The sequence below is a fragment of the Cornus florida genome, unplaced genomic scaffold (assembly GCF_030987335.1).
Source record: "Cornus florida cultivar Cherokee Brave unplaced genomic scaffold, ASM3098733v1 CherokeeBrave_3.0.0_Hap2_Chr11, whole genome shotgun sequence".
NCBI lineage: Eukaryota > Viridiplantae > Streptophyta > Magnoliopsida > Cornales > Cornaceae > Cornus > Cornus florida.
The window spans coordinates 31,040,771-31,056,467 of record NW_026775581.1 but is presented as its reverse complement, the minus strand read 5'-3'; the positions used below and the strand labels follow the sequence as shown (position 1 = coordinate 31,056,467).

Below are 15,697 nucleotides of genomic sequence, written 5' to 3'. Positions count from 1 at the left end.
AACTGTTATAACAAGTTATTACCTTGTTTAGAGCTAGTGCCTCTTTTGGTTCTCTTCATTGGAGAGGCAAAGGTTGTTTTAGCTTTGGCTGGCTACTTCCTCTTCTTTCCTCCTTTTTTAGGGCTTTTAATAGGATCGGTTCCTTGGAAGATAGGATTCACGAATTTGAAAGAACCAAGTTGGGTAGTGAAGAGGGAAGAGCAATCTGTTTCCCTGGGTTTTTACAATATAGGAAGATCGCCATTTTTCAAAGGCAGGATTGGAGGTTGGATCTTCAATGAAAGGCTTAAATTGGAAGATTTTCTTCAAGGCTTTGAACCTTTTGCTCACAGTTTTGACAAATTCTTCATCATTAAACTTCACATGAAAATGGAAGGTGCTATTAAAAGAAGGACACAATGGCTGAGGAATCATCTGCCGTAAACCAAACTGCCGAGCAAGTTAGGCAAGATTGTAAAATTCTACCCCAACTCTACTATTCTTGGAAGAATAGGGAGTGGTACTATAATGGAGATCTCTAGCCATTAAAAAGCTGGCCCATATTGATTTCTGTTCTTCCAATAATCTCTTGGTTGAAATAGGGATAGGGGAAAGCCTGGATGGAGTTTGAATACCGGAAAAGAAGGGAAGGAATTGTTGAGGAGTTCTAGTTTGGCAGTCTTGGTAGAAAAAAGTGAAACAATCTCTGAAAGATTAGGGTTTAGGTATGACTGAAACATAATTGAAAGAAATCAAAGCATCATTAGCTGTATGTCTAACTTTCGGCCCTGACTCTGGAAAGTAAATTTGAGCTAGAGTTGAAAAATCCAAAATGGACCACCCATTCTGGAAAAATTAGATACAATTAGATCATGGAGACCCCTATAAAGATAAGCTAAAACTAGAGGAGCCAATGCTAAAGGAGAACCTTTAGACAAAGCAATAGCTACTTCTATCAAGTCTTTGGTAACCTACAAAGCTGGAACACATAATATGAACCGATTAAGCTATACAAGTAAAAAAGCAATGTGTTCTGCATCTTCGGCCTGAAGGGTATACTTTATACAGGCCTGAAGAAAAGGGTCGTAAGCCGCTTTATAATTTTTTGTACCAGATTCTTTGGTGGGGAAAAAGAAGGCAGTGTTAGGATCATAAAGAAGGCAATTAACTTCAGTACCAATGGGTTTTAAGCCAATCAAGTGACAAATATCTTTCAAAGTAGGAGCCATCATGCCACAATTTAAATGCAAAGTAGTTGTGGTAGAACTCCAAAAGAAAAGGGCAGCAAAGAAGAGAGACTTATCTTGCATTGGGGTGACTTTAATGAGCTGAATTCCATCATAAATCCCAAGTTGTTTCCAGCTTTCTTCCTTCAATGGAGTCATCCTATCAACCCAAGCGCTCCAACCTTTAAATGGCGTAACCCAATTTTTTAAATTAAAATTGGGTAAGTCACCATTTGATGCTTTTGGAAATTTCTTCAGAAAAGGAAGGGAATCTTCTGTTAGTGGATAAAAGGAAGAAATTGAAGATGGGAATTTTGGAAAAAAAAGCTGGACCTACAGATTTGACATTACCAGGTAAAGTAATGAAAGATTATGGGTAGACTTGGTCAGCTGAAAGACTATAGATAGCTTTGGCCGCTTGATGGTAATGGGTTGTTGGAAGATTCGAAGGCAGAGGTAGATGAGAGGGAGATTTTCCTTTGGGAGCCATCTGAGAGATTAAAGGGAAAGCTTCAACAGAAGAGGAAGGGTTTAGTAAGGAAAGAGGAAGGAGCTTTGTTTTGAACGGAGAAGATGGCATAATAAAAAGAAAGTTTCATAACTTAAGAAGAATCGATGAAAGGCATTTAATGGTGGTAGTTGAAAAAAGTTGTGGCCATTAAGTAAGAAAAGATGGTTGTCAAATCAGGAATAGTAATCGACAGATAAAGAATTTATATTGGATAATTGGATAAGGCCTATGCGGATATCTAGGAAGTTTCAAATTTTAAAATTTTTATAGGCTTGATCTTGGAAGATAGAAAGCCCTCAAATTTTGGGGGGCATAATGTTGTCACATAAAAGTGGCAGCCACTTCAATGATGACATGGTGTAATGAAAAGTGGACAAGTGGACTAAATCATGGTTCAAAACTAACACATGTCAACATTGGAAGGAAAAGGAATTCCACCACACTTGAAACATATGGCAGATAAGAAAGGCGAATATGGCAGGATAATTGTAATGTTTTGGATTTTTTCCTATTTTCTATTTTTAGGGATTTTAAGATTTTTTGTATTATTTTGTTTTGCCCCGTTTTGCGTGCCAGACACCGTAGGGTGTGCCAAGTGAGTTCCAAGAGTTGGTGGGGCATTTCTTCAAGTCCAGGACTCTTAGAAATGCATTGTTGGCTATTTTGGCATTTTTTAATTTTTCGGGCCGGGAGGTCCTGAACGGGACCCACAACTGGTATTGTTGTACACGGGAATTATTTTTCGGGACCATTACTCTTCATACATTATTTTATGATGTATATTTATGTGGTTATGTGCTTAGAAATGTGTGGTTGTAAAGTGTTTAGTGTGTATATATGTTTATATATAAAAAAAGTAAAAAGAGATATTTTTGTTTGAGTGGGCCCCATATGGTTTAAGTTTAATACATACATATCACACATATTTATAAGTTGTGGCCTCAATCTTCTCTCTCTCACGCAGCTTCTCTCTCTCTTGCTTCTTTTCTTTTTTTTCTTTCCTTTTTTGGCTTCAACTTTCCTCCCATCTTCCGGCCAATCGGTCGGGTTTCCGGTCTTAGTTCCTTGACGAAAAATGTTCCTCTCATCATTCTTTATCACAGAATAAAAGGATTTAATTTTCTGAGGAGCGGTAATTATTTTATGAATTTTTGAAGTTTTTAGATTTAAAGCTTCAGAGGGGGTTTTGGGCCACTTAGAGTCGGATTCCGGAGCCGAGCCTTTAGAATAGTAGAATCTCCTCGTTGTCGGCTACATTTCCACTGAACAGTTTTTCGTTCTGCCAGCGTTGACTTTTGTTGACCGGCATTGACTGCGTTGACCGGCGTTGACTTTTCCGGTCGGGGATGCATTTTGGCTACTTTTGAGGTAGGGATATCTAAATCATTAATTTTTGACTTTAGTTGAGTTCGTTTACTTAATTTCTTGTTAAACATGATTAAAATGATAAATTTGGAATTTTAAATGTTAATTATGTGTTTATGTGTTTATGTGGCAAAGCATGCTCTAGATGATGTTGATTATGTATGTATATATATATATGTGTGTGTGTGTGTGCTTGGTTGCAAAGGTGTTTAAAGAGAATGCCTTATATTGAGATGTTTTTTTAAGGTTATATGTATATACATAATGACGATGATGAGTATATATGGCTAAATTGGTAAAATGCAAGCATGTGTATGTCAATTTCATTCATGCATGATTCCATTCATGGCATGGGCATGGTTTGGGAAAAGTGAGGTTGAAATGATTTTTTTAAAGAAATGTGTTTGGAAAGGATTGTGAGGAAAGGATTTAGAAATAAACCGGATTTCGCGAATCCAGGGTTAGCTTGACCTAAAGGGAGCACGGCCTGGTATAGGGTATGAAAGAGTTGATACTAGGCCCTTTAACAGTTGCCAGGCTTTACCAGAATTGGAACCGAGGATAGCTATCAATCTCGCCTCGGTAAAGTCAGTTAGCGGGTTTTCGAAAAATGAGTGTTGAGTCGGTATAAACCAAGTTTGGGATAGGATGCATCACACTTCATATAATATGCATGATTTTGAAGAATTGTGATATATGACTGTGTGTATTGATTATTATGTTATAAATGTTGTATGAACTCTAATTGCATGACCCCGGCTTCTTTTTCTATTCCTGTTTTTTGGTTGTTGGCTCAAGGGAGTCCAAAACCGGTGTTTTAGGCATTACCTACTGAGCTGTTGAGCTCACCCCTTATCCTAAACATGTTCAGGAAACTGGAGGAGCATAAACGTATGACTTGTATCAATGGACTTAGACGCCGCTACCATTCCACCTGCATTTGTAAGTTTTCTGTGATGTTAATGATATGATGTACTATAAGTCTTGGGATGACGTATTTATTTCATGCATTGACATAGAAAAGGACGATAATGCCTTAGATGACCTCGGGTTCGGGTAAGGACCAGGTTAGCGATTCGGACCCTCGGGTTCGGGTCGTTACAAATTTGGTATCAAAGCGTTAGGTTCAAATACCTTTCGAACGACGGATAGTGGCTTGCCTAGAGGGGTGGAAGGTTGACCTACATTGATTATGTGTTTGTGTTTATGTGTTTAATATTTTATGAAACATGCTTACTTGCTACTTGCTTATATGTTTACGGTTTTGAAGGCATGCCCATTTGCTAAGTGTTTACGTGTTTAGATGCCAGTATATGTAAACGAAGTGTATACATGATCTGAAAGCATGTTAATTGTGATAAGATGACAATTATGAAGTACAATTATTATATATATATGTATGTGTGTATAGGAGTATGCGGTCGAGTAAAGGATGGTTGCCGGTACGGTAGAGTACTTGTTGCGGCGTAGGTTGTGTGAGATTTGACCTGAGTAAGCGAGGAGCTCGATTACTTCAGGGTTGTTTGGGTGCCAGTTCTTATCGAACGAATGGTGTAGGTCTTTAGCTCGTGGATCGAGCTATTCGATGCATGGTTGCTTCAGTTTTCTCATTGTTTTTTAGGCGTAGTGCTTGGAGCACGACTTTCGAATGATTCCATATGGCACAGTCCGATGTCCAGGGTGGGACGTATGAGTTTCATGTGTTAGCGTGTCGGTTCCTGTGATCGTGGATGTCAGGTGTATGATGTGAGGTTTTCATGAGGCATGTATGACTTTTAGGGGTTAGTGTTTGTGACTTAGGTCACGGTTTAGTACTGAGGTTCTCTTCGAACCGGTTTGTAGTAGGAGTGATTGAGGTTGTTTGAGTCACGAGTGTAATCTATGGGTTATAGACGCGTATTTCAAGTATTCTGGTACAGTCTAAGGAATCATGTTGGTCATGGTTGTTAAGGGGATTTGTTGGACTCAGTAGGTCTGGTGTGACGTAGGCATTGACTGGAGTCCTTCCAGTGTTGAATGATTGACTGTTTGATGTGATTCAATTCATAGGTTATAAGAGTATGTTTTAGAGAATGGTTAGTTGAGGGATGATCCCATTTCGGAGAGTTACAGGAGTGTGTTGTGGGTAATTGACTCTCGGTGAGTCGATTGCATCTTTCGGTCGATGAGTGGAGTTATGGGTTGGCACGGTTGTCTAGAGAGTCTCGAGGTGGTGTATAGTGGTCAGTTTTAGCTGTGTAGTGCAAGGTTACACGATAAGGCAAGTAGCATAGGGTCATTGAAGTGCTTGGTTAGTTGCGGATGAAGTGATTGACGGTAGGTATGGTGTACCAAATGGATTACGTTTTAGAAATTGAAAGATATGGATAGAAGTTGTATTCCAAATTGCATCTGGAGTATCAGGAGGTGGTACTTGTTGTTTGAGGATCCAAAGAGATAGACTGTCGATTGGAATGATTGGGATGAGGGTGATCCCATAGGTTTAGTTAGTAGCCCCATTTAACTTTTGTCGGGGCCAAGGGTGTTTTGAGGAACAGTGCAGAGGAGAAATAATGATGTTGAACCTAAGGCGTGAAGTTTTCTTGTTTAGGCATATAGATTACCTTAGGAAGAGTGGTTTGAGTAGCCGGTTAAGCGTTAGTGACTGATTGTGTTATTGATGGTCTTGAGGAGACAGTTGGGTGTTAAGCATTCTGGAGTTTGTGCTCACTTTTCTTTTGTGATTTGTCGGCATGGCGTTGTCGTATAGAGCTTTTTTTCTGGTAGTAAGTAGTGGTTGTTGTGGGGAGTATCGAGAGTGGGGCATACTCTCTTGTTGTGATTGTGTCATCCTATGGATACTTGAGGGGAGATCGTTTAGCGGTAGCCTGTTGAGTTGGTGGGACGTGAGTTCGAGTTGTCATTCAAGGATGATGGTAGTAGAGGCGTTATGGCGGGATGTTTTGCACTGATGAACATAATGGTTTAAGGTATGATCCAAGGGTAGATTAGAGAGTATGAGTTGTTTGTTGTGTGATGTCAGGTGGGTGATGGGATTATGCGCTAGTTGAAACGATTGTGGATGGTTTGGTCTATAGAGCCAGTGAGGGCAGTGTTGCCATATATGCATCTTTTTCTTTTGACGAGTCAGTGGGTTATCATAGCTGAAGTCAAGGGTCTTTTGTGCACGGTGATCGAGGCAGTATCACCTGGGAAGGAAGAGATGGAATAGGTGGTAAAGTGTCGTTTATAGCATAGAGGTTGTCATTTGGGAGTGACGGGTTCTAGATGGAACGGGACGCGGTGTCCAAAAGGTTGTGATTGTTTCTAGAGTTAGTGTGCCGTGAGCATTGGTGCTCTTATCTGATTGGTTTTAGTTACCATGGGTGTTGAGAAGTAGCGTCTGCGTAGTTCCGATGTTAATTGTGTTTGACGGTCCGTTAGTGGCAAAATTGCCTAGATTCGATATCATAGTTCTGTACGGGTATCTGGTTGGTCCTCCTCCTTGTGTGTAAGGAGTTCATTTCATCTCAGGTGAGATTGGGTGTTCATGGTTGGATGATTGGTGAGTAGCGTGTGATAGGGTGTTGGTTACATTCGGGTACGAGTTGTTAGTCTCTGGTGAGTGCGGGGTTCATTACCCTTCCATTTATTCTAGTCTTGACAAGGACATCATTTATAGTATGTTTTGTCCTCCATCAAGGAGTTGTGCGCGTCCGCGGATGGGCTGACCCGTGTGTGGGTTGGTCTACTGTCAGAGTTCATTAGTAAAGGTTTGGTTGAATGGGGTTGACTCACTCCCACGAAAGGAGGTGGAGTCTTTGGTTTTTGTTTTGCTTGTTCTGAAAGTGGTTCTGACTAGTGGCGTATGAGGCACGAGTTGCCGAATAGGGATTGTGTGTTTCTAGTGTCTGGTACTAGCAGTGAAGGCTAGGGGATGTGTCGTGAATTGTACGTTTGAGGATGATTAGGTGATGTGATGTGAGTCATGTACTTGGGTGTTTTTATAGACGATTGATTTGAGCAGTGTTTTGAGGACTAGTGTCGGTATCGCCTCAGGATTTTATGATTTGAAATGTGAATGTATGATTCCTTTGAAGAGTAATAGTAGTGATTGACTCTGGTTTCAAGTTCTCAGGCATGAGATAGTCGTACTGTGTGTTTTGACGAGGTAAGAATTAAATTGAATGATGTTATAGAATTGTCTACCTGGTATGGATGTTATAAGGAGATCAAACTTGTATGCCGGTCGATGATTGTGGTATTTGGTGTCGTATTGCTTTTAGCTTGTTATGATTGTGTGATTAAGACATGATTGGGATTCTTAAAGTAGATATATGACTGTATAGTTGATGAGGTTACGTAGAGCGATGGATTGATAGTGAGTGGATCTCATTGTTGTTTTGTGCACCGTGTGAAATTGTGTTTGAGGTTTGGACTTGAGGACAAAAACAACGTCTGTGTTGAGGTCGGATCGATGATGAGAATGGCCTGGCCAACCATTTCTCCTGAATCAGTCCCTCTTTAGCACGATGTCGGGTCAAAGGTCAATGATTGTTTCGATTAGTCAAGGATAGTGAGAGCAGGGTACTATGCGTTGTGTCGGTGTGACAGTGTGGATTCAGAGGATTTGTCTCAGGTGACAAGGTGTATTAGGTAGGACCAAGGGTCTGATAAGAGGTTATGGTACAACCATTGATTATTGAAGATCTTGTTTTGAGTATTTGTGTCCTGGGTACATGATAGTATGTTTTATTGTTCTAGTAACTCATGATTATGTAGTCGCAACTTCAACAAACTCGCATTTAGAAGCCTTAGACTTAGCGGGAGTTACCAATTATTACATCATATTCTTAATAACTCTTAACAAGGTTTTAAGCCCCCTCAGACTCTCAACTTCATTTTTGAAGGGAGAGATCATACCAACTCCAACTTATATAATTTATTTATTTTTGATGTTATATTTCAATAGGACTCGAACTCTCAACTTCATTTTTGAAAGGGGAGATCATACCAAGCTAGAGACTCCTACCGACCGACAAAAAATAAGTGATAGACCTGATGTAAACTCATAATATTATAATTTGTTAAGCACTAAGTAGGAAAAAATGTTAGGCTCCCACCATGTGGAGAAAAGGTAGAACCGTGTAATATGTTTAGCCTAGTCCCAATAATAACGAAACAATAATTAGAGTGTGACATAGTCTTTTTTAATATATTAAGATGGTAATACATTCGTCATAGGGTATGACATAATCGATGGCAGGTCAGGCTCTCTAGAACTTTGTTGCATGCCAAATAAATAGCAGTGCGTTGTAAGATTATATATATACAGATAGAGTTTGTAAACTTACATATATAGTGGAAGTCATTCTTGGAGATTAAGAAGGCTAGACTTCAAAAACTACTGTAAGTAAAAACTGCTCATACACAAACTCTCAACATTTTTGTCAAAACATTCTGTGAAGATTATTATTGTTAATTTTTTTCTTGTCCAATGCAGAAAATGGATAAAGACGATGTCACCATCGACGTCCATGATGAATCGGCCGCAGATCACAACGTCAAGACCACTGCCGGAGCTGACGTTCAAGATTCTGAACCGAGTTTGCAGGCCAAAGGCGTCGAGAAGATGTCTTCTTTCGGGAAAGCTACCTCACGGTTAAGGAAGGCGGCTCAAAAGGTGAAGCGCATTGCTTCGTTGTCCAAACGAGCAAAGGCGAGGAGCTTCGACAGGAACAAGTCGGCTGCAGCTCATGCTTTAATGGGGCTCAAGTTCATCAGCAAGACCGATGGTGACGCTGGATGGGCCAAAGTGGAGAGCCAGTTCAAGAAGCTCACCGCTTCCACCGGTGGCTTGCTTCATCGTGCGAACTTCTACGAATGCATAGGTAAAACACAAATTCTTACCATCATTAGCATAGTTTTTCGATAACTTTTTTTTTATTTTTTTTTAAATTTCAGTGTTTTGAATAGATTCTAATATCAACTCAATGGCAGGGATGAAAAAGGAGTCGGAAGACTTTGCAGGTGTGCTCTTCGATGCGCTTGCCAGGAGGCGGAACATAAAAGGTGAAAAAATCAACAAGGAACAGCTAAAAGAGTTTTGGGATCAAATCTCAGATCAGAGCTTCGACTCTAGGCTTAAAACTTTCTTGGACATGTAAGAAACTAGAAAGTCCACTGAATAGTGTCTATAGACTCTATACATGAATCGTTTCCTTTATTATCATCGTATACTTGCTTTGTTGACATGGAAATCTCAAATTGTTGCAGGGTTGATAAAGATGCAGATGGCAGAATCAGTAAAGAAGAAGTCAAAGAGGTATGACAATATATATATGTGTGTGTGTGTGTGTGTGTGTGTGTGTATACACACATATATGTTGAACTGTCAGCTTATTGAGTCCAAAGATGATGTGTTTTGAAGTTCCACTGTTTCTCCATCAAAACAGAAAAATAAATAGTTTGCAGTGCTTCTGTCAAATTGGCATCTTCTTCTCTCTATCTTGATGAAACAATAATTTGTTTATGCAGATTATCAGCCACAGTGCTTCCGCCAACCACCTAAATATCCAAGAAAAAGCCGACGAATATGCAGCCTTGATCGTGGAGGCGTTAGATCCAAATAATCATGAATTCATCAAGGTACACAGCATTAAGCAACGTAAATTATAAATAGTGCACCAATTTCAATGATTGAAGTAGGAATCAATCTGTTTTTATGAATGACAATCTCTTACAATGTTGTCACAGATAGAAAACTTGGAGACGCTATTGTTGGAAGCACCAAACCATCCTGAAAGAGGCGAAAGCCGGATCTTCAGCCTAATTCTGAGTGAGAAACTTCGGCCTACTCAAGACAACAATACGTTAACGAGATGGTATCAGGACTTCAAGTATTTCTTGGAGGATAACTGGCAGAGGGCTTGGGTTTTAGGACTCTGGATTGCGGTTATGTTGGGGCTATTCGCATACAAGTTTGTGCAGTATCGGAATAGAGCTGCGTATGAGGTTATGGGTTACTGCGTTTGTATGGCAAAAGGGGCAGCCGAGACCCTCAAGTTGAACATGGCTCTGATTTTACTACCAGTCTGCCGAAACACCATCACCTGGCTCAGAAACAAGACCAAACTAGGCATCGCCGTTCCATTTGATGACAACATAAATTTCCACCAAGTAATTCTAATACTCCGTGTCTTATTCATGATAGATATGTGTGTGTGTATTTGTATTCAATAATCAGGGAATTTTGTTTTTAGGTAATAGCAGTGGCAGTTGGAATTGGGGTTGGGATACATGGGATTTTTCATTTAGCGTGTGACTTTCCTCGCCTTATTGATGAAGATCATGAGAAATATGATGAGCTAATGAAGCAATATTTCGGGGACCAGCCTTCAAGTTACTGGCATTTCGTAAAGGGAGCAGAAGGGTGGACAGGGATTGTGATGGTGGTATTGATGGGAATAGCCTTTGCACTTGCATCGCCATGGTTGAGGCGAGGCACCCCAAATCTGCCCAAACCTGTCAAGAAGCTCACTGGCTTCAACGCCTTCTGGTATGCACACCACCTCTACGTTATCGTGTACACTCTTCTCATTGTGCACGGAATCAAGCTTTACTTGATCCGTGAATGGTACAAGAAAACGGTTAGTACCATGTCATATATATTTAATTCCATTTCAACCCATGCATAAATATGAATCTTGAAACTTCAAATCTACACAACTCTTTGTCATTGGCAGACCTGGATGTACTTGGCAGTTCCGATTATGCTATACGTGGGTGAAAGATTCATTAGAGCATTTAGATCTACTACCGAGCAAGTTGATATACAAGAGGTATACGATTTAGTCGTCTTTGCACATGTATTCAAGCCTAGGTAGACTACAGGCAAAGAGTTCCATTCTAATATATGCCTGAATTTTTTATGTTCACAATGAATATGAAGGCGCATGTTTATCCTGGAAATGTTTTGATGCTTCGCATGTCAAAGCCTGACGGCTTCGAATACAAAAGTGGGCAATATATGTTTGTAAAATGTGCTGCTGTTTCTCGATTTGAATGGTAGGTCGTCTTACCATATACTACTACATATTTAAAATGTGCTGCTTTTTCATGACTTCAATTATTAATTAGTTTGGTATTAGCAGGCACCCATTCTCCATAACTTCAGCCCCTGGAGAAGACAAACTGAGTGTTCATATCCGAGCTCTCGGCGATTGGACACGACAAATCAAAACTGTGTTCCAACGGGTGAGATTATTGTTTGTAGTACCATGTCTATAATTAAAATTTTAAGTATACTAAACTCTACATGTTTTTTATTAGGAGTTGGAGGCCGGTGTGCAGGGAAACAAGAAACCGGTGTAAGTAATTTCTGAGTATTTTCATTCATCCAATACTTTCACTATTAATCACGTTTTATTCAAATAAAAAATAAAAAAATAAAAACAAATAAAAAACATTGCCTAAATACTAAATAATGTCATAAGATATGGCTAAACCATAGTAACAAACATGTTTGCACCATCCTCTCATGACTGGCACTGATTCAGAATGGACCAATAATTAAAGTGCATGCTGTCATTTTCATCCACTGTTGGAGACATTTATCATCTTTATATATCTTTTTTTAAAAACAAATCAAGCGTACTTTTGAAAGTAGGACATGTTTGTGTTTAATGGATGAGGAATGCTCTCCTAGAGAATTATTGTTGAGCAATGTCTAATCTCATTCGTTGAATGAAGAGCTTTGTATGGACTTCTCTCACCTCATCTTTCACACTATTCCTCCTTTAATTAGTTCTTAAATTAATTGATGACGATGATTAAGGCTATTGACCGAGTAATGGAGTCGTTGGTTGCAAAGAATATTAATATACAGTTTTTCGAGATTTTTTTTATTTTTTTATTTTTTTGTATAACTCGCGATATATGAGGCTTTGTCCCACCTAATTCTCAAAAACCCAAGAAGGACACCTCCCTATCTCGGGTCGGGTAAGTCGCTAAGTATGACAACAGAGGCGTGACCCCAAGTATCGTAAGCTGAATCGAACCCCAGACTTGGTACTAGGAAGACACCAAAACCCAAATAATTTTACTACTAGGCCAACCCCTTGAGGTTAGTTTTCCGAGATTGTTGATGGTTAAGAACATTACATGTTTTTTTTTTTTGAGAAACAAATCAAACATACTTTTGGAACTATATAGCAAAGATGCATTTAGTGGAAGAGGTATGGTTTCGAGACAGTCAAAACTCCCTCCAAAGTCCAACCTCATCGTCACGATTGTCACTAGCATTTCTCTTGACAAATATAATGGTGATCGATGATTATTGATTGATTGATAGAATGATTCACAGTTTTCCAAGAGTGTTGATTGATGGTCCGTACGGAGCACCAGCACAAGACTACAAGAAATACGAAGTGGTGTTGCTAGTAGGGTTAGGAATCGGGGCAACACCGATGATCAGCATTGTTAAGGACATTGTGAACAACGGGAATGGAGAGGCTGGTGGTGACAGCCACTTCAATACAAAAAGGGCATACTTCTACTGGATGACGAAGGAACAAGGTTCGTATGAATGGTTTAAAGAAGTGATGAATGAGATTCCTAAAATGGATAAGAATGGAGTGATAGAGATGCGCAACTACTGCACTAGTGTCTACGAAGAAGGTGACGCTCGCTCGGCTCTCATTGCCATGATTCAGTCACTCCACCATGCCAAGAATGGTGTCGATGTTGTCTCTGGTACCTGTGTCAAGTGCCATTTCGGCAGGCCTAATTGGTACAAGGTCTTCAAACGCATTGCTCGCATTCACAGTGATGCTACAGTTGGTGAGTCTCACTAATTCTGATACCTAATATCATTAATCTCCTATATATTGTTTTATTATTATTATATGCTAAACTTATTCTGCTTTTATATTTTATAGAGATGATTTTAGGTTCACATTACTCAGCCTCCATCCAATTTAATTAGGATTTATATTTATCTCATATAAAAAAGTGAAACACTTTTTTTTTTGGCTGGCACCGGAACTCCCTTGGGAGGGCCCTTTAAGGACCCACCTCAGGCTGCAAATCGGGAAAGCTGTCGATGGCCCCACACTTCAGTAACAATTTTAATCGCGGTAATAAAGGATGAGGAAGAGACTCGAACCTGGGCCAGGGATAGCCCAAGCCAAGCCCCCAACACTTTTCCCAAAAGGATAGTAATAAATTTGGCATATGGTATGTAATTTGGAGGGCTTATGCCAACTTAATTCCAAGTTTTTGAGTACCACTACCACACGTAAATATTCCTGATAACGTAGACTTTCTTGTATTTTAGAAGTCGTCGTGTTTTATTTTTGGGGCATTAAAAACATCCCTCATGCACTCATGCAAAACTCGTGGTTCAGAGTGGCCGCCGGTATCCAAAGGGATTTGTCTTGCCTCTAAAGAGAGTGGTGACACCCTCTATTATTAATTAAATAATAATAAATTAAAAGAAAATTAAAACAAAAAAAGAAGAAGCACACACAACACACTAGTGGTAGTGCTTTTTGCTAATGATGACAACAACTAAATTAATTTTATGTAACAAATCAACTATTTGGAATATGTTATTAAATTATTTTTTTGATATTGGTCTTTAAATTTAAATTTGGGCCTATATTATATTTGGGACGAAAACAGATAATATTAGTTTGGAATAGTTTATAACATATTAGATTTTATAGCTCAAACTTATATCACCAAATTAGTATTGACCAAAAACACTCCTACAACAAAACGGTTGTTTTGATATTGACCAAAAACATAATACCTAAACTTATCCCAAAAAAAATTAAAAAATAAAAACTTAAAATGCATGCCAAATGGGCCTTTACTCTTTTGTTATAACAATAATTTCTTTCTTGGCTAATTTAGGGTTCATGCACATCCCCCATAGATGATACTCATAGCTTGGTCTTGATTTGGAAATTTTTTGTTCTTTTCACTTTCTGTCATTTCCATACAAAAAGATGAAAGATACATGTGTGTATGTATAGCAGTGGTAGCGCTTTTGTTAATGATAAGAACAACTTATATGTTTTTGTTTTTATGTTTTTGTCCTATTTTTTAAACATCTTTTCTTTCTTAGTCTATCATTTTTGTCCGATGGATACTCATAGCTTCCGTTTTGATTTGGGATTGTTTTTTTTTTTTTTTTGGTCATTTTCATACAAAAAGATGAAACATACATGAGCATGCATGTATAGCAGTGGTAGTGCTTTTGTTAATGGATAAGAACAACTTATAATATGTTTTTGTCATTGGATAAACGCAGGGGTGTTTTACTGTGGACAACAAGGACTTGTGAAGGACCTAAAAAAGCTAGCTTCAGAATTCTCTCACAATCCCAGGATCAACACCAAATTTGAATTTCACAATGAGAATTTTTGACCTCAATGCAAGAAACAGCAGATCAAACAAATATCTAGAGTGCCCACCATCCCAATCTCTCTCTCTTATGTAAAAAGCTAAAGTTTGTGTTGTGTGTTTCCACGTACCACTTTACAGCACGAGTTTGCAATTATTGACGGACAAGTGCGACATATCGTGAAGACGAAATTAAAGGTGTACATAAAGTGCTCGGAAACCCATGTGAGGTTCTTGGAGTCTTGAATAATTAATATTTTGATCAAGATGCATCGAATTTGGTGGGCATTACGATGCAATTAAGCTGTGTTTATTTGCTTTTATTTATGCTGTTAAGTCATGAGTACGTTCAAAAGTCATGAGTTAACCTCCATGTAAATGTAACAGAAGGATGGAGTGTACTCTTGATTGGATCAACGAGTGAATGAATATAAAATTATGTTGTAAAATTTTTTTTTTTTTTTTTTTTTCGTGATTTTAAATTCTATGCATCTTGTGTCAAATCTCAAACTCCAACCCTGATTAGTTGAATTGTCAGCCACAGTATTTTTTTTTTTTTTCTTTTCTTCGTGATTTTAAATTATATGCATCTGGTGTCAAATCTCAAACTCCAACCCTGATTAGTTGAATTGTCAGCCACTCAACTCTTTAAATTTTAGCTATTCGAGATTGTTCTTAACGTCCTACATAATGGTCCAATTTTGATGGGGCCACCTTCCACTAAGCAAATCACTCCACTCCAAGTACAAGTAGTCCAATTTTGATGGGTCTTAACTAAAACAATCTGCTTGCTTTATTTCATTTCATTAGAATATGTACAAGTAGTCCAAAAGTATAAAGCATACATTTTTCAAAAAACCTTATTTAAAGACTAACAACTTTCTAATCAGTAAAAATTCATTTTCAAAGACAAAATGACTAAACTACATAATCTTTGGTAAATACAACTCATTATTGATATTTATATACTCAAGCCAGTGCATCAGTCTACCCCCTACCAAAATAAAATAAAAAATTTATTTGAGAACTCTACTACAAGAGTTCAAAAATTTCTGCTTAAAACCCATCTTTTCTCTATTACGATAATTATTCAGCTATTCACATTACCAATAACCCGGTTTTTCATGAGTGAACCAAATATATTGAGGTTGATTGTCATTTCAATCGTTCTAATTAAGGTGACTTCCAAATAAAATAAGACTTCATTCGTATTGTTTGGTAATCAATT

At 38.5% G+C, this 15,697-nt stretch overlaps 1 protein-coding gene across 3 annotated transcripts; it reads left to right on the top strand.

Moving 5' to 3' along the window:
* Window positions 1-8,314: 8,314 nt before the first annotated feature.
* LOC132284632 (respiratory burst oxidase homolog protein C-like) lies at window positions 8,315-14,918 on the top strand. Of its 3 annotated transcripts, none has more exons than XM_059786749.1 (13): window positions 8,315-8,469; window positions 8,564-8,951; window positions 9,061-9,223; window positions 9,337-9,385; window positions 9,598-9,708; window positions 9,817-10,239; window positions 10,323-10,709; window positions 10,806-10,901; window positions 11,012-11,127; window positions 11,211-11,316; window positions 11,392-11,429; window positions 12,413-12,900; window positions 14,378-14,918. In XM_059786749.1, exons 2-13 carry the CDS (start codon window positions 8,567-8,569, stop codon window positions 14,491-14,493), a joined length of 2,478 nt encoding a protein of 825 aa, XP_059642732.1. In that variant the 5' UTR covers window positions 8,315-8,469; window positions 8,564-8,566; the 3' UTR covers window positions 14,494-14,918. The 3 variants fall into 3 exon arrangements, with proteins under 3 accessions (XP_059642732.1, XP_059642733.1, XP_059642734.1); XM_059786750.1 differs by having other exon boundaries at window positions 8,317-8,469; window positions 11,214-11,316; XM_059786751.1 differs by having other exon boundaries at window positions 8,317-8,469; window positions 12,425-12,900.
* Window positions 14,919-15,697: the final 779 nt, after the last annotated feature.

Coding starts and splice junctions, on each gene's coding strand:
- LOC132284632 (XM_059786749.1), top strand. CDS start 8,567: ATGGATAAAGACGATGTCACCATCGACGTCCATGATGAATCGGCCGCA. Junction 10,902..11,011: donor AGCAAGTTGATATACAAGAG/GTATACGATTTA, acceptor ATGAATATGAAG/GCGCATGTTTATCCTGGAAA. Junction 11,430..12,412: donor CAGGGAAACAAGAAACCGGT/GTAAGTAATTTC, acceptor ATTGATTGATAG/AATGATTCACAGTTTTCCAA.